This window comes from Daktulosphaira vitifoliae, unplaced genomic scaffold (assembly GCF_025091365.1).
Source record: "Daktulosphaira vitifoliae isolate Bord-2020 unplaced genomic scaffold, ASM2509136v1 Scaffold_3, whole genome shotgun sequence".
In the NCBI taxonomy this organism is placed as follows: domain Eukaryota; kingdom Metazoa; phylum Arthropoda; class Insecta; order Hemiptera; family Phylloxeridae; genus Daktulosphaira; species Daktulosphaira vitifoliae.
Window position 1 is genome coordinate 6,516,698 of NW_026099574.1, and position 20,101 is coordinate 6,536,798.

The 20,101-nt window shown below is 24.8% G+C and overlaps 1 protein-coding gene across 3 annotated transcripts in view; it reads left to right on the plus strand.

Annotated features, from left to right (window-relative positions):
• Positions 1 to 20,101, plus strand: part of LOC126902970 (acid sphingomyelinase-like phosphodiesterase 3a) — an 87,089-nt gene that overhangs the window by 23,146 nt on the left and 43,842 nt on the right. For all 3 annotated transcript variants that reach the window (XR_007703384.1, XM_050680800.1, XM_050680799.1), the window contains 2 exons: positions 9,256 to 9,360; positions 18,647 to 18,718. Coding sequence is in view for 2 of the 3 variants with exons in the window: in XM_050680800.1 (XP_050536757.1) it covers positions 9,300 to 9,360; positions 18,647 to 18,718 (133 nt within the window). In the remaining variant the exon portion in view is untranslated. The remainder of the gene's footprint in view (positions 1 to 9,255; positions 9,361 to 18,646; positions 18,719 to 20,101) is intronic.

The following is a 20,101-nucleotide window of genomic DNA, read 5'->3' on the forward strand; positions in this document are numbered from 1 at the left end:
TATACTCAGATGGTTAATCGAATTTTACACTTGGATTCAATTTGGATCGATTAGTCGCACCGACAGTAAACACTCGTTAAAACCCTTAGGTACTTTGTACGGTAATACACATTTTCAATCAGTAGTGTTTCGACACGAGTCATGCCAAAATATTCATTATCTTGATTCATCCACAAAACGGTAGATGTAAAAGGTTGTAGATAAGCTAATTAGATGTTTGAGGTTGATCCCAATTTGATGTTGTGCGTGGGGTTTTCATATCCGCAAATCAATTTAATGTCTTAGTATAAACTCAGAATTAGCTGTAAAATATAATTCAGTAATCGATTTGTGAAAATTTACTAATTTTACTACGATTACCACAATTGTTCAATTACTTAAAAAAGTACTTTATAAATTACGCTAATTAAAAAAGTAAATTTGACTTATGACATCTAGGGGTCATTTTTAGTTTTGATGCGAAGCTGGAAAAAATATTCGACAAAAATGTGATGATTTTGTGACTTAATTAATTTATGACTCGGTACATGATTTTACATAAAAAATTACTATCATTATTATTTTAATTTATTATGATTACTTTTCATCATAAATAATAATTACACTTATGAGGTTCAGATAAACAATATAGAAAAATACACAGTGTAGATTAGTACAAAGAAAAAATAACTTAATTAAATAAAATAATTATACAACTAAATATAATTAAAAAATAAATCCATATAGAATAGCAATAAAATATCATAGACTTATATATATTATATTATGAAACAAAAGTATAACGATTTGTAAACCATAATAATGTCGAAGAATTATGAAAAAAGAACGGCAGCACAGTGGAGTCGCGGTACTGTGTGAGAGTGGCATAGTTTGGACTAGTATAGATAATATCTGACAGTGATTAAAATCACTACCATAAGAAACGCTTCGATGCAAATCTTTAGATAGGGTTTAATTTTAAGAAATTCGTGGATTATTCAAAAGCAATAATCTAACTCAAAGATAATTAAGGAAAAATTGCAAAAAAATCATTGTCGCAGGAAATTATTTTTACTGAATAGACAAACGTTCGTCGCGTTCACTTTTTGATAAAATTGACAATTTAAGCTAATTAAAATGTTAAAATTAAGTTTTTCGACTCAAAAGAAAAAAAATATTGAAATATGTTTATTTTTATATTCTATACCAATTAGTTTTATATAATATTCATGAAAATCAGTGTATCCTATTATAAGGTTTATTAAAATAAATTAAAATATAATACCAAAAATTTTAACAAAAAAATAGCATATTTTTTAATGTGATAACCATATACACTATTTCTCGAAATATTTTTTTTAATAGTATAGTATATTACATAAGCTTTAATTTAAAATTAATTAAAAGTGTCAATATTATTGGAAATTTTTCAAAAATTGAGTTTAACTTGTGTGTAAAAATTGTTATTTTGAATGGGGGGATTCAAGTCAAAAATCAGATTTTCAAAAAATTTATATCAAATGATTTTTACTATTTACCGGAAACTAGGGCGAAATTTTCAATTTTTGAAGGCAATGTCTTCAACTAGATACGATTTGTGATCTTTTGAAGTATCGTTGAGAAAAGTTGATTCAGTGGGAGCTGAGAAAAAGTAGTGACGGATATATAAAAAAAAAATAAATAAACACATGGTAAAATTAATACTTTCTCAGTTATGCATCAAAGCTAATAAATTTTAGGTCACAAATTTTTTTTTTGTGAACATGTATGTCAATTATATTTAAATTGATGACTAAAAATAAATATTTTTATTTTTACCTTTTGTCCCATGATAGTGTCAATAGATTTAATTTTAATGTTAGTATTATTAATATTTAACAGCCTTTTTAACAAATATCTAAGATACATAAATGTTAAATGATAAAATTAATGTTTATTATTTTCTTATTATGGAAATAAAATACTCAAAGGTATCCTCTATAAAAAATTCAATTTTAAACCTAATTTTATTTTATTTTATTAAGCACGAAGGCTCTTTATCTTTTTAACAAAATTAAAATGATTTGTTCATTGTTTTATTTTATAAGAGTTTTCTTTGATATTGATTCATGGTTCTAAAAGAGAAGACTAACGACTGAGCATACATTATTCGCTTTATAATAATGTCACCTTATGTGGTGTAATGTATTACACGAAGTGTAATTTATAATATTAAGATCATTAAAAGACCATCTGATATTTCGAGAAACTAATTAAGATTTTGCTTTTATCTTAATATACATAATGATAGTATGGGAAAAGTGTAATAATCTGCAATATTAAAGATATTATATGCATACTGGTTCACAAAGTTTATTACTAAGCACAACAAAACATATCAGGATCTCACCGAAATCTAGTTTGGATAAACCGTTCGTGTTTAAGCTAATTATTGAAACAATTCAGTTTAAAAATTTTTAATTCTATTTTTCTTAGGTAATCTATAGAGTTATACGTTTTTATCTTGTTTATGCTACTTACGACTTCATTTAAAAAAAAAAAAATGATGATCAAAACCGAAAATTATATGCATTTATAAATTTTGTTAAGTTAATCCGAACACACCATTAGCCAGTACAAATTTTATTATTTGACTTGTAAACTTAGTAATATATGTTTTTTAGATGTTATAGTGTTGGCATTATTAGGGGATATAATTCGCTCCAAAAATATTCCTGTGTTACTATATAACCCTACGACAAATTTGCACAGACTTGTACCCTTCAAAGTAGCTGAAAAAAATTAAAAATACATATAATACACAGCCTTGATATGATTTTTTACCTCAAATAACCTCATACATTGGTGTAATAAAAATATTATATTACATAATACTAATATAAAGAGTGTTATCATACTAACTATAAATCAAAGTATTTAATTTAATAGTTAACATAACTTTTATGAAACTTCTTAATATTTCAATGTAAAATTTTATAAATTAAATTAATAAATACATTAAAGTTTTGAGTTTAATTGATTAAAGTGCTTATTTTTTTATTAATATTGAAATAATAAATATAAATATTAGGCATCGATTTTTCTCTACAAGAAAATAAAATGGATTATAATAAATTAATTAAATTTTTACGTAAAAGTAATTTCAAAAAAAAGTCTAATTAAAACATGAATGAGTATCACTACATAAATATTAATATATTTTACAAAAAAAAAGAGAAAAATATTTATACTGAAATTCATAATTACTCAATGTCAAACATTTATTAATTTTACAATTTAGATAAATTTACTAAATGTACAATTGTTTGATTTGAAAATTGATTAGTGATAATTTAATTATTATTATTGTTATATGTAAAAAAAAAAATTATTCATTAATGGAGATAATAAAAGTATATTATTGGATCGCATGGCAAACATTAAGTGGGAATATTATAAGTTTTTAGTGGAAAAGTGAAAACGGTAAATTACGAAGAGTAGATTAAAGAGTGACATCTACAACGTAAAAGTATTCATTATTTACCATTGAAGACTAAAATACCAACATTTCAGTTATAACGGCGTGTAATAATTAAACGTGCCTCAGAAAACAGACTCAGCATATATAATGATACATACAAAATTTAAACTTTGCAATTAAATTACAATATACCCGTGGAAAACATTTAAAATAGCCTTAATATAGTAGTGTTTGAACTTAATATTGAAGTTTAAAGTAAATTAAATATATTGTTACATAGTTTTCAAAGGACGTTTTGCATAATTTTTAACAGATATGTTTTGTTTTGTATTTAGTTATTTATGATTCATGAAAACGTAATAAAATATAATGATTTTAGAAAAATAAAAAAAAATGTTTGTCTAGTACAGTACTTAATAGACAAATAAACTTATTTACTCAACGTTGCTTTGGATGATATTTATTGAGAAATAATTTTAATTCTAAAAATGGTAAACAACTTTGAGTACACTTTTTGTTAACACTTCTAAGTTATGTATGCCCTTGGCGGTATTGTGCAAAATGTTTTTTTCTTGAAATTTCTTTAGGTGTGATTTCCCATGGATTATTTTATTAAATAAATATAAAGCTTTACTTGTTTGTTCATAACAAAATCTTTGAAAATACGTCAATCCCGTATGGAATAATTTTTACAAAATCTAACCTTCTTGAGTTCTAATACGAGCTTTGCCATTTTTAACAGCAAGTTGAACTTCAGTTTTTAAACTATACATTGAGAGAGATAGATGCTAAATACTCATTTAGACTTCTTCATGATTTTACAGTATAATAACGTATTATTTTCAAGCTCAAACATATAGTCCACATGTTTAAACGTGAAACGAGTTATCCGAGTATTCTTTTTATAATAAAATAAAAAACTTAATAATAATTCTATAGTAGATTATACAAAAGTAACATATACTTATTAGATAATTATTTGAATTCTCTCATCAAAATTAAAATAAACCTTTAATATCAATTAATGAGATATAATGAATATTAGAACATTTTTTAATTTCGAGTATTGAATGTGTATTATTATATATATGTGTATTATTAATAATAACTGCGAAAATTATTCATGTGATAAAAAGCTCCTAGTTATTTTTGTTATGAAAAATGACGAGAGTTTCTAAGAATTTGTTGAACTAAAACACCCAGAACAAAAATGAAAAAGAAATACCAACTAAACAAACAAAACAATTCAATGGTACTTTTGTGCTGTGGCCATTTTTTAAAAAGGGTCTCTGTGTTGTGTGTATGTTTTGTTTGCTTTTATTGTGATGGCGGTGTTGAGTACTTCCTATGTTAAATAAAAGGTCTCAAAACGCCGGCGAAGGCAACGTTGACCTCGAAACGGTTTGCTGGAAATAATTTATGGACAAAGAACCATTTCTCCGGACACACAGCGTTTCGTCGACCCTCTAAATTATATTTGACTGCCAGAAATTGAATTCGACGGCACTGGTGTCGACGAATATTACAACGCATCTTACTGGATATGCATTCAAAAATACGTTTGTTTTAGAAGGAGATCCAAACCACTGTTGTCCGGTCATCACTGCCGTCATTGTCATCATGACATCCCCACATTGAACTGTGCAAAATACACCCGCGAGAGATACGTTAATTTCGTAGACTTCCAAGGATAAACCCTGGGGGCCGTTTAATAATGAGACTTGCCTAAACTCCTGCATAGAAACCTCGCAAATAGTGGTTTGTAAAGTCTTTACTTTAAATGTATACAAAAAGGTTACGTTTAATAATGACGATATAAAAGAAAATGGGTAAGAAACATCAAATACCGTTTATAATTGCTTTGTGCAAACAAGGTTTTGCAACATGCTTACAATACACTGTACAATTTGTCGACGGTTAATTATATAAGTAATTCAGCACTTCAAAAGTTGAAAGGAAAAAAAAATTTTAATTTATGTATTTAAATACATCGGCGGGGCTTAAAATGTAAAGTTTTGGAATTCAATATATGCACCGACAATGCTCTTCTATTACGAAAAAATTAATAATAAATTACAAGAAATGTAAATTTTGATCTTGTTGTTAAACGTCAATGTGCGCCGCAGGTAAATTTAGATTTAACTGAAAACTTTTCTGTAGGAATTTTTCAATGTTGTTCTATATATCTAAAAATAGCGCAATTTTCAGCAAAATGTATTGTTACGGAATTTAATACTATAGTACATCTTGGGTATTGTCTTTTAAAATAATTATAACAAATAAATGACCATATTAAGCAATATACAACAGAGATGAAAGAATAACAGGTATATATTAAAAATTGGTGTAATTAAAACAAATATTATATATACAACAGATATATGACGGTAAAGTTGTTTGAAACACATTTTTACAATTGCTGTTCAAGAGTAATTTTCAATTATTCTGAAACAATAAGACAATGACGTAATATTAATAGCTTTACTCTTCGCAAAAATTAAAAACAACGGTGAACTTTACCATTGCGTTTTTTATTTTCAAAAGATTTTTCGGATGTGTAAAACCACAATCCCTCTTAAACATTTTCATGCAAAAATTATTTCTTTACAATATTACATCAATTTAAAATAAAAATAATATTTTGAACCTCAAATAGTGAAACGCTTATTATTTATATTTTTTATTACAAAGTATATTTGCTCCTGTCTCTACTTTTAACTGATGTAGATATTTTTGGTGTTTTTTGACACGATAATATAAAATACGATACCTCAAGTCAAATTCTCTTGAGACTTGACTGACGAAATAAAAATCCTCCGTGCACACACTACTACCTTAGAGAATTTCACTGCAATAACAATAATCAGTTTATTTTTCACTTTCATGCCAATTTACGACGAGATGAAAATATTTACAAGCTTTGTATTTTAATCGTTCTAAACTTTTTATAATACACCAATAACAGCATTTTCATCATCATTTTAACTATGTAGAAATAACTTCATATTTTATAGAATTTTCAATTTTAGTTTTAATTTTTATGACATTAATACATTTAACTTAGCATTTTATTCTAACATTTCTTCTTTAATTTATTTAAAAAATAATAACTCACTATAATTTATTATTCGGTAAAAGGTTTGTTCAACAAATTTTAAAAAATATTTTTTCTACTTCAAAGTATTTTTTGAAATTTTACTAAAAAGAAAGTATTATTATGTTAAGTGTAGCGTGAAAGTCGAATATTATGTACACAATATTTATCAGTATAAACGTTTTGTCTCACTTAGACTGTAATAAAACTCCGTAATTATAAAAACGTATTCAAATAAAAGGAATACTCATAATTTATGGGTATTTTGAATTTCAATCTTTATGCACTTTTTTTAATTATAAATTAACGCGAAGTCAATACCAAGAAGAAATAATTTATAACACACAGTTCCCGAGAGATTCTAAGGTATTCATTAAGCAATGCCGAATTTCAGATTTATTGTTATTGTAAAGGGATTATCAAAGTTATTTCATGAACACGTCTGTGGTTTATTGTTATATTATTCTGAGCGCCATAAATTTTCAGGAAATTGCCAGTAAATATCTGTATAGACAATGAGATAGACACCACAATGAATTTATTTCTCAAAAACTGTTTTATTTTGACAGGATCATCAACTCATACCGATAATTAGATAAAAATTAGTTATTCAACCAAACCAAACATTTAAGAAATTACTAAATAACACACAATTTTAATTTTCATTGCGCCAACTTAATATATATTACTTTAAGTAATGTTATTTGTATGATTGAAGTGATTTAATTCTTTAGACGTCAAAGTTCTTTGTTCGTAATTACTAATAGTTTTCGTTCCATAGAATTTGGAATGAGTCTTTTGGAATTACAAAAATCGCATTTACAAATTTTTTTTTGTAATTTAGATTTTTTTTTGATAGATTTACTTATAACTAATAAGGAAAAATAAAAATTGTTTGTACATACATTATTTTGGAACCAGACACGTCAAATATGAATCTCTAGAGTTTAATATTTTATAATTATTATTATACTCACTTATGCCTTATAATTTAATTATTATAACTTCAAGATCTTGAAATTATTCAAATTTTTCTCAATGATAGTAATAAACATTATTATTTTGTTTGTTTGCTATCTTTGTAAAAATAATTTAGTAAATTTTTCATGATATGAATTTAAAAAATCTTTAGATACCTAACATATTAAGTATTTGCGCAAGTAGAATAACTACAAACAAAGCATAAAGTAAATTATTACACATAAGCATTTAAAAAAAAATTTTATTCTCAATGTAGTTTTTTTTTAGTCAGCTGAATTTCTTAAAACCTATCACTCTTGCCATTTTATCACGCATACTTTGTCTTTAATGATTTTAGTCTACTAAAAACAATTTAAAACAACTTTTATTAAATAACAGTTGTTTACACTTATAAATTTTATATGTATCATGATGTTTTCGCACGAATAACAAGTTATTTTTGATAAAAAAGGAAGCAAAATAATTTAATTTTTCATACTAAGTGCAACTTTAATTGTAATAACGAGGTAGAGCATCCATCAACTTGAAACTTAAGATAAATGAACAACAGTACAATAAAAAAGTGTACCATTATTATTCTCGTGATAGTCAAAATAAATGGAAAGCTGAACGATTACGTTGCCCATAAAATGACCGTGAAAACTACTATAAGATATTACCGTTAAAATAATAAAAATTAAGTCATCTTCATATTGTTATATTTTACAGAATATTTTATTATTTTTCATTCAAACTAAGTTCACTTTACTCTTTGTTTAATCGACTCCTTAAAACTACTTATGTTTTAATGATTGCCAAATTGTTCAAAAAACTAAAATTTCACAGCAACACTTTCGATTAGCTCGTTACAAAGTGTTCATGAAGAATAATTAATATTCAGCTTGCTATTTTAACAGAATAACTACAAATTGCCTGATTAAAATGTCAATTAGATATTGGACGTTTAATTAAAAATTTCTATTTTTAATTTTATTTATTACTCATAAAAGTTCTACATTAAAGTAAAATATCTATGTAAATTTATCACGAACATTTTCTTATTGATTATAAGCTGTCTTGTAGTCAGTAGTTGCGAAGAAAAATTATATTTGTTTTATTTCTGACTGTAACACCATATAGTATTTAAGTTTTTCAACGTAACTATAAACTTAGTAATGTCCATTTGTAAGATCACGAAATTTAGTCCATTTCAATTAATAGTTGTTAAAAACGAACACTTTAAATATATTTTTTTTAAATCGTATTTGCAGAACACAGAGTTCCTCCTTTTAAACGTATACTTGAAATAAAATTGATTGACTGAATTAACACACAAAGTATTCACTACTTTTCGATTAAAGTACGTTTTTAGATTACAACTATATTTTTCAATTTATTTAAAGTAAATATTAAATTAATTTTCGTTTGTACTCACATTTATTAAAAAAATTGTTTTTTGATAAATAAAGTGTTATGTACTTAAAAAAATAATAAATTTAAACGAGGAAAACTTTTGAAATACTGCAAAATGTATTTAGGTGTATTTAACTCATACAACAGATATTACACCAGTCTGCTTTACCTGGATTAGTGCAAAACAACTGATAAGTGGAATTGGACTGTAAAATAAATGTTACGTTTTTGTTTTATTTCCTTTGCTACTATACAGGGAAATAGAGTGTAAAGCTTTATTAGTTTGGAATGGAAATACCTTTTACTGAATTCGCTGTTGTTTAAATTTTATTGTTTTTGTTTGTTACAGGAAAGGATAAAATGAGACCCCTGTAGGTGGTATTACAGGCAGTGATGCTGTTTTTTGCATTTATAATTTGCGTAACAGCCATTACCACTGCTTCATCGAGAATAGGTAAGTCCGGAAACAAATTTTATGTTTTTTGTAAATAGCTTCAATATTTATATAACTTGATATTTTTTTTAACGTTAATATATGTTATCTGCAATAAATGATACAATTTAAAATTATCTCTAAATTTTTCATTTTCAATCAAAATATTATGTAACCTAACTAAAAGCAGACATTTTTAAAAATGATACCATCGACATAAATTTTAAATTTATTTTAAAAAATAACTGAAAATTCAATTGATCAACTGTCATATAAATAATTTTAATAAATTAATGCTCAATTAATATTCTATTACATACTCTTGTAGATATACTTATTACTGAAATTATATCCTAATGTAAATCATGTTATATTATATTATATCATCGGTGACGTTTGTCATCTGTTAGTGAAATTACAATTTTTCATCTCGGAGTTAAGTGACAGAAATGACATAGTAGGGTAACTACAGTCACGGCTGCCACGAATTGCATGAAATAACCTTATGACCAAATAAAAATAATAATTTTATGCTTCTGACAAATACAAATAAAAATTCGTTTTAGCTCAGTAGGTGAATAATTTTATCTCATTTTTATGCGGTTATTCTAAATTGTTATTTTTTAAGTGTTTTCCAATTAACAGAAAAAAAATAAAACTTACATACACTCTACAAATTATATTATTTTTGATACTCTCACGGTATTAATAACTCACAAACAAGAAAATTAGAGTTCAAAAAGGTTAAACATTCCATTTCTAAAATTAACCGTATCAACAGATTTGCTAACTATATAAAATGGATTAGCTGTTAAAATTTCTCTGTATGTTTAACAAAAGTAAATGATAAAATTTACATATTTGTAAATTATTTTTTTTATTACTAGTGTGTAGTTATCCTTTATAAACGCCAGTTTATTATTTAACCTTTAAAAATTATCTATACAATTAAGTTTATTCTTCAATAATCACTAAAAATAACAAAATGCCATATTGTTTTTGTAGTGTAATTCATGAAAATGATATACTATTTACTTAATATACATATATATATATATATAATATATATTGTCACAAAGAGTACCGTGACTATTTTTTTTATACTATTATTACTATGTTAAAAAGAATAATATAATATAATTAGAAAAAAATTTCGAGTATATCATAAACAAAATAAGATAAGTATACGGTTTTGATAGAAATTAATTAATTGATATGATGCATAATAATCGAATTAAACCTTAAACACTCAATAAAAACCAATACCTTATTTAACTTAGATTTAAAACACATTTTTTATTTAACAGCCTCGCAAATATTACTTTAAAGTGACACAAATAAATAATAAATATTTGTCAGATGTTTTGGAAGTGAAAAATAATAACTACTTAAAAATTGATCAAGTTTCATTCATTCAATTACAACATAAGCTCAAAATTAATTTTTGAAGATATGACTCTCACTTTGTGCCACTTTTGTTATTAAATTTACAGTTTTCAGGTCAAAAGGCTTAACTAGTGAAGTTTATTCGTGCTGTTTTTACTGAATTTAAGTCTAAATAACTTTTACGGGAAATCTTTTAGACGCCTTACTTTACTTTCCAGAAGTCAATACAGGCCCTTGAGTCTCATACGCGTCTTGTATACTGAATCAACACAACATATTAAGTGCATTAGACACTTCAAGTTTGACAAATTTTTGAGTGATACTTTTATTGAGTGAAAGTTCTCAGCATACATTATACGTGAATCGAATTCTTATATTATTCTTATAGAAACTTATTCAACTTTTTTTATTGAATTAATACTGAACATGTTATTAACAATCGTTTTTGTTTTTTAACTAATATTTTAATATTTTCAAAGTAACTTTGTACAATATTTGTCTTTGGGAATACATGTTACTAATATAATTCGACATCGAAACAATTTACCTAAATTATATCATTTTTAAACTTGTTAGTATACAGCGTTATCATTTATTTCTGTGAAAATATAGTTCACGCGGCGTATTGGATATGCAAAACTCATACATATGTGCGTTGCTTCCGGAAAAAAATCACTTAAAATATTTTTCACGTGTGAATAATTTTGCTTCAAATGTACTTGACAACGTAATATAATAATAGCAATTTTTATATACGTCAGATATTTTGCTTAGAACATAAGAAATTTCAATTCCGTAAAAGTGGTTTGGTTAAATAGTTTTACTATTTCTATCAAGTTGAGTACTAAAATTACCATTAATGTATTTTACGAGGGCCTCAAAATTTTTAGTGATTTTGTGACTATATTTTTGTTTAACGTCTTTTTAGGAATTTTATATAACTTTCACTCATATATTTTTCTAAATAGGAGCCAAACTTTTAGTTCGCACCTAAGTTTATTAACACATAAATCCGGTACTGATCAAGATAAGGCAGTATTACCGAAAACAACCTAATATTTTTTACTAAACGACCAAAAGTCGATCTGGACAAGGAAATGAGAAAATTCAGTTTTAAACAGAATGACTATTCATCGCCATCGGGTATTAATGTGATGCTTGCCGTCTCCTTGTTTGGATCATGTCGATAAATCAAAACAGTTAACACTATATGGGTAACGATGACATAACAAGAGCCGTTAGCTGCGGGGAATTCGATACCAAAAGTCGTTTTGTTCGACATTTTCAATGTACGAAATGAACAATAAAATGTTTCAGTTTATGTATAAAATTTCTAAAACATTTAATGTGATTTTAGCTTCGATGCGAAGCTGAGAAGGTATTGGTTTTACTAAGATGTGTTTTTTTTTTTTTTTTTTTTTTTTTTNTCGATATAATGTGAATATTTAGAAAAATTGAGTGAATTATAAACATATTAACTATTTTTTTTAATTTGAATTATTCATTTTTGTACTCAATGTCATTGTTAAATTTATACACACAAAAAATTCCAAAAAATTCTTTCTATTTTGTTAGGTATTCAATTTAAATAAATTTGATTGAAATTCAATATGTTTTCAAAAATAAAATCCATTGTCAATTGTTTAAGTTTCGTCGGAGCCCTTGAAATAACACTTGTCACTAATGGGACAATCGAATAGACTAGAGTAAACACCCTAAGAAAATCATTATTTATTTTGTTTTTTTCTTTATAATAAAACTACTTTTGAAGTTATGGATTCTTTTCCTACATGTGTATTGAGTTAAGCTTAAGTTTTGTAGAAATATTGTTATATTTTTAACTACAGAAAGTTTAAATAATGTACGCCCGTGTTTTTCTAACGGACTTTTATTTGGTTGCTATTCATCAGTATACATTTTTGTTTTTAATTTTTCAAATACTTATCATATATATGACTATAAAATTATTTGCTAATCCTTCTTAAAATGGCAGTCAATTAAATGACCTCGTATTTTTATGCAGATTCTCAATACAAATGTTTGCACATGCAGTAAAAAAACTAAATTTATAACTCAAATGTTTATTTTTTTAAAAATATTTAATGTGCATGTATTGTTTACTTTAACGTCATAAATCATTAATATAATTTTCATTTTTACTTGTATAAAATGTAAATTTATTAATTTGAAATCAGTAGTATGTTCTATTTTGTTATTTTTAATGGAATACTCATTAGATAAATCTAGGTGAACACCAACTATCATAATTTCAAACAGCATTATTAAACTAAAGCTGTGAATATCTCATTGTACTGTAAGTATTCATTTAATTACTTTTAAATGTAATTTAACTAAGGCTTCATTACAACCAAACAAAATATTACTAATTATTCATACATTATTTGCTGAGATACGTAATTACTCAATTCTTTTCGAGGAAATATCATTTACGAAAGGTAATTAAAAATTGAGAGTATTAATTCAGTTAACTAATATCTAACTCTAAATTTTCACAAGTTGATAGTAATTTTAGTCAGTTTATAGAGGTTAGTTGATACGTGTTTAGTTTTAGTATTTATTGTCATTAAATTTAAATTCAAGATTAAAATATTTTTTAAATAATTCAACAGAAAATATTAACCAAATATTTAATAGCTAATCAGTTGAACATATTTTAAATAGAATAACACTAATTGGTACATTTTAAAATTATTTTTATTCATTAATAATTTAAAAGGATAAGTATTTTTAAATTTAGTTTCTATCTATTATAATAATATTGTATATGTAAGAAATAAACTCTTAACCGACCTTTGAGAGATATAGAAAGTCAGCAGAATCTTAAAGTCCATTCAATAAGATTAACCTTCCGTGTCGATTACATATAATACAGCATCACTATTTATATTCTAAACACGTTTGCCAACGTTGTAAAAAAAACCTCAGAAATATATTTGTGACTATATATACTCTCTAAAAAGTAGTAGTACTTTCCTACGCGATAATAATCGTGTTATTCAACATTTTCATTAATAGCATCCGTAAAAACATTATTTCTAAAATAATTAAATACTTATTAGTGACACTTAAGTTACTTACTATTTTATTTTAAAATCATTGTAGAAAGTTTGAAAAATAATTTTTATTGTCTATATCTAAAAACATGATTATCATATGAATAATTTCATTTGTTTCATTTTTGTAAATAATTGGATAATTAATGTTTTACTTCAACACACAGAGTAAACAAACAAATAATATATAGGATGTTCAATAAACAAGGAAACGTGTTTTTATTGTTCTCATTGTTTGTAACAATTTACCTGTTTCCTTACTTACTAAACACTCTGTATTTTGTAATTAACGGTCGCCTATCAAATGATTCCAATGACTTTTGATTTATTTATTTTTTATCGTATTATATCAATTGGTAGTAAATTTTAATATTTTTAGTTTTATATCAATAACAATTTAGTTGTGTATGTAATAAAACAATTTTAAAACTTGAAGCATGTTTCAAAATTAAAACAGAATAAACGACTATTTTTGTTGCATGTTGCTATGCAACTAATTGAGGTTTTTATTGTTGTAAAAAAATGTATAAAAGTATCCTATAACGGCAACGTGACGGGTCGAGTGACATAAAAATGCTTTATTACTGTAACAAAACTGATAGGTTAGAATTTAAGAGGAAGTTGTTAAACGGTTCACATAAAAATTCAGTATAATGTAATAATCACATAAAATCATTGAATTGACATGCATTTAAAAGATAGAATACACTTGCTTAATTGAGGTCATTTATTTTAATAAAATTAATTTAAAACTTTAAATGTTAAGAATTAATATCAAAAATAATGTTCAAATAATTATTAGATCAAAATACATAAATTTATTAAGTTTTTTTATCTTATTAAATAGTTTTTAATAGACATTTTGTTTTATTAATAGTTTAAACAGAATGATTTAAAATAATAAACAAATAACACAGATTATTAAGAAATTAAATTTTAAGCACTTAATTTTCAAAAATAAAACTAGAATTTAATTTTAAAGAGTCAAACTCTATTGTTTTAGCTAGCATAATTAATGAATTAAATAGTTTGTCGTCACTTAACACAAATAAAAATAAAAATTTTAATACTTTTGTGATTCTTACTAAATCATCCAGTGATTTAAGTACCATTTATTAGATTCTAATTGCAGAAAATATATGAGTACTGTGAATACATTGTTATAAATAGGTACAGATTTAGTTAATGAACTACAGTTGATCTAGTGCTTTTATAGCTGTCAAATGATAAAATTAAAAGTAAACAGTTTTTTTTTTTGATTAAAATTTAGTTTTTATAGTAATATCACGATAAACTAATTTATTTTACATTGTGACTTTCTTGTGGTTAACGAGGTCAGTGTCTTTCATTTTTTATGATTTGCTGCAATCTCTATGTTATATGTACAATTTTATTAAATACCACGTGATCACGAATTCTAGAATCAACAGTAGAAACGTAGCTTAACTTTAATAGCGTGTTAAGGAATCATTAAGTACCCCTTCACGTTATACTATACCCATATTATTTACCTTACTATTATTTATAAAAAAAAAATACTATACTTCATAAAATTACACTCAAAATAATTAAAATTAATGATCTCGCTATACAGTTAACGGGTATCTAAATAGTTAAATATTTCTTAATATCATTTATCGACGATGAATTAATCAAAAAATAAATTATATTATTTGTTTAACAAATTATTTTTTAGTTTCGAAGGTTTCAATTTAATTTTGATGTGACTAGACTAAGAAAACATAAATTATGTTAAAATGTTTTCTTAGATGAAGTCATAACTCTACAAAATGTAGTTTTTCGACTTAACATAGAAAATAAAATAAAATAGAAGCTCAAAGTCTATTTTAAGTAGCAAATTCTCTTAACAAAAATGGGTTCCACTGAAAAAACTATAAAAACTTTCACTTATCAAAACTTTTTAAAATATATCTACAAACTTTCCATTTGTCATTACCATCAACGGTTGGAAAACCAGTCGAGAAAGCAGTCAAAAAAGTACATAAATGAATCAGTTTAAAACACCTTTACTTTTTCAACAATAATAATTGAATTACAAATGGTTTAATTAAACAGATGAATTAACTTTTCATTTTAAGCGGAAAGAATACTGAAATCAGAATTTTCAGAAAAGAGAATTCTGATTCTAAGAAAATAATTGTGGTTCATAAACACAATGGCCATTGCCCAAGTACGATTTCCTTTTGGTACTGAACATAATATGTTCAGTGTAGCATTATATATTATACAATGCAATTATGATACTCTACTAAAATATTTTTGAGAAAGAACCACAAATTTTTATATTTTTTTATATTAATCAATTACATTTGATGACTAGACAGACTTGTGTTTTGTTGAATTTAATAATAAAAAATATTACTTCAAATTATAGTTATAGACAAATGACATAATAATAAACTAGCCACTAAATTTGAAGTATTACATGGATACAAAGAGTTATTAGTTATACAGTTACAGTTATTACTGTGTTAACCTTTCTTCTAATCAGTTATGACGCATCGTCATTATCTTTTAATGAAATTTTAAAAATTCATGAGTGTTGCTATATTATTTTCTGAATTACTCTTTCTTCCCCATGTCTATCTTTTTTTCTTTCTAAAATAAATTTTCATGATCCACAACTAATAATTTTCTTAAAAAAAAAATCTATTTGTAATAAAAAGAATAAAAGTATTCGTGCGTGCTGTATTATTTTGAAGATGTAAAATCGATTTTTATCTGTCAAAAAGGATGATTTGACAATGGCTATGTAGTAAACCGAAAATTGTATTTACTCTTTGTATTGTACACAAAAGAATGCAAATTTTGACTGATACGTGTGATGAAAGTTTCTGAAATAAAACGAAACTGTTCAAGTGGTTGGCACTTAAAATCATATTTAATATTGCTTACAAAATTTACTATGTTCATACATGTTTGTTTAATTTTTTTTTCTTCTTATAATTTTATGTTTTACATTCAAGGTAAATATGTTGAATTTGAGTTTTTCATTTTTTTTAGTGGGCTCAAATTATACAATATGATGCTAATAAAGAATTAGTTGAATTAAAATACATAAATATTTTAATGAATTTCAGTAAGTTTAATTTTCATTTCATCGCACAGAAAGTATTCATAAACATTTTATTTTAATTAATTTTTTAAATAATTAGTGAAAATACAGTATCACACTTTTGACATCGCTCTCGTTCAGTATGAGTGTTTTATAATGTTATTATAAAACAAGACCATACAATGTTACTGACAATTAATAGACTATTGAGTTTCACAACAAGCATCTTGAAATGTGTGTGCCAACTGTATTCGACAATAAATAAATAGAAAATTCCACTTAAAACATAAATATTAAGAATAGAAAATATACTTTGGATACTATTTAAAATATAGAATTCAAATTGAAATAATATTTGAAGATGTTCTTTCAATTTTTACACAAAAATATTTATTAAATTTAATATCATCTATATAAATATAAGTATATCTTCTTCATTTCCTCCAATCTTTATCATTATACAATTAACACAAAATATGATTTAGAATATTTACAACTGATTGCATAGTATACTGTGTCGGCTTTTCTGTTTGTTTTTATGTTGGTATTTGGTTGATAATCGATAACGACAATATGATTATTTTTTGTTGTTGTTGATGTTATTGTTGTGTCATCGATAACGATTTTCTGTTTGTTAGTAATGTTGATTTTTTCTAAGTTGAGTTTTTTTTCAATATTTTTGGCATTTTACTCTTCTTTTTTTGTAACAATAGTTTTGAGATATGTCAAATATTGCTTTTTCACATTCATGCTTTTGTGTATTGCGTCCTTTTTTTATTATTGGGTTTTTTTTTTTGTATATATATTAGGTAACCAAGTATTGCTAATTTTCCATTTGTCTTCTCTGTTATAATTTTATAGGCAAATTTAAATTTTAATAATATAAATATAAATAATACTTTAAAAATATAAAAATTAATGCTAAGAGTGTTATAAAAATAACAAATATATCTTTTATATTTTTACAATGTTATTAGTATTCAAAATACTATTATATTATAGTATTAATAATATTATTGAGTATTAAATTAATTTTATACACATAAATTTCAATTTCTTTATTGTACATTTGTTTACAAAAATTGTTCTTCTTTAAAGATATTGCATTTCAATTTTTAAAATAATCATGTTAAAGGATTTTGTGTACTGTAAAAACAATTAGTACAGATAAAATAAAAATTATACGTTAATCGCTGTGATAACTTTTCTGTGCTATTCACTTTTAATATTTTTAAATTAATTATAATAAATTATATATTTACTTTCTGTTCCAAAATTGTTATAGCGTAACAATACCGTTTACATTAGTTATGTGGGATGATAAAATTACTGAAAATAAAGGATGTCTTTTAATTTTGTATTTTAAAAATCGCTACTTTAACTTAATTTTGGGTGAATTTTGGCTTAGAGGGGCAAAATTAATTGATATTTATAAATAATTCAACGCTAAAATGGTCGAAAACCTCACTATTAAGCTTTAGTATGTTTTACTAGCATGTGTGTCCCAAGCGCGCTCAATATGCATTGCACAGTAAAGTTATTAATACTAATTTGCTCTAATCCATGACACATTGTAAGCCCTTCGTCCAGTTATCCTTTGGGAATAACTGTAGTTAAAGCTTCCATGCTCGCATACTCTTCCACTACGTCTCCTTTGAATAACTCTTCCTCCTAATGCCCGAGTCAGATAGATCTCGAGGGGTTGCAAAGTTCTCAGTTGCAACAATCGCAAAATAAATGAAAATTTATTGAACAATTTTTTATTTTTTAGGTTACTTTTGGCACATCACTGATATACAATATGACGCAAATTATGTAACAGCTACCGATGATTACGCAAAAAGTAAGTATCACTGCACATAAATCATTAGTCTAAAAATACGAGAAAAACCACCTTGATAATGTAATTATGTGTCTATCGATCCATTGACAATAACGATGATTAAACTTGCGAATTTCTCAAGAGACATCGGACGCGGTATGAATAAACGTCGATCGATGCATATTTTTTTTATGCACAACTTTTTTTTTTATTATTTTTATTTTCTAATATGATTAGTTTTCACTCATTCCTATCAGAGTTAATAGAGTTACTATAAACCTTAGCGTCTTGTTGTCGAATATAGGTAATAGATTTCAATACTTTTTCAAAGAGGCATAAAACAGTATTCTGAATGAAAACGAATTTTAAATTCGATATAATAAGCCGTGCATGCTGTACAGACAAAGTATAAACTCACTACAGGAAGTTTTAAATGGTTTTGTTTTTATTTAGTATTACCGACCCCGTTTCATTTAAAACTTTCAAAGCTTTTAGGCATCTCTAATAATTAGAAGAAATCGGTTCCAAAGGACTTTAATTATTTAAACGTAAAAAAAAGTTACTTTTCTAAAGTCTGGGAAATTCAATCGGGTCGATTTCCGTTAATTTTTTTCTTCTCGATGGTTTTCACCGCATTATTATTAAGATAACAATAGTATACATTTATTTTATTTTTAATAATCGAATAACAAATTATAAAGAATAAGTAAAAATTAATTATTTTTATCTCATCAAATAACAGTATTAATCAATTTACCTACTGAGATATAACTTTTAGCTAAGAAATACAAATAATTTTTATTTAATTTAAGAAACTATCAATAAATTCAAAGTACGTTTTTTTAAAGTATTTTTTACAGTTAAATGTAATAAACAAATTAGAAATATATTAATGGGGATCAAAATAAGTTTGCTTAAATAGATTTCAATTTATTCATACAACAAAAAATTACTTTGGCTAAATTTTATTTATATTTGCCAAATAGTTCAGTTATTAGAAAAAAGGGAAGTTTATACAAACAAATAACTAAAAATTAAACACGATTTCTTTCATCTCCCAATTCTCTTTTTAACAGTACTATCACCTTGTTTATTCAACGTTTTGCATTTTTAATTAAGAACGTCCTACGCACTTTGTTAAATGTAAGTCTCATATCGTCAGATATTTTTTTATATTTGCGTTGAAGTATGATGATAATTAAATTAAATTTTTTATGACGTCAATATCAGGTTCAACAACTAAAATCTTTATTTGCAATTCATTTTTTTTTACAGTTATAGGTTGACAATTTTATAAACAATTATTCGTTTTGGTACTAAAAAAATTTACTATTTTTTAAACACATTCCAAGAAATGAAATTTTTAAATTAACTCGAAAACGAAAAATAAATCTCTATATTTTA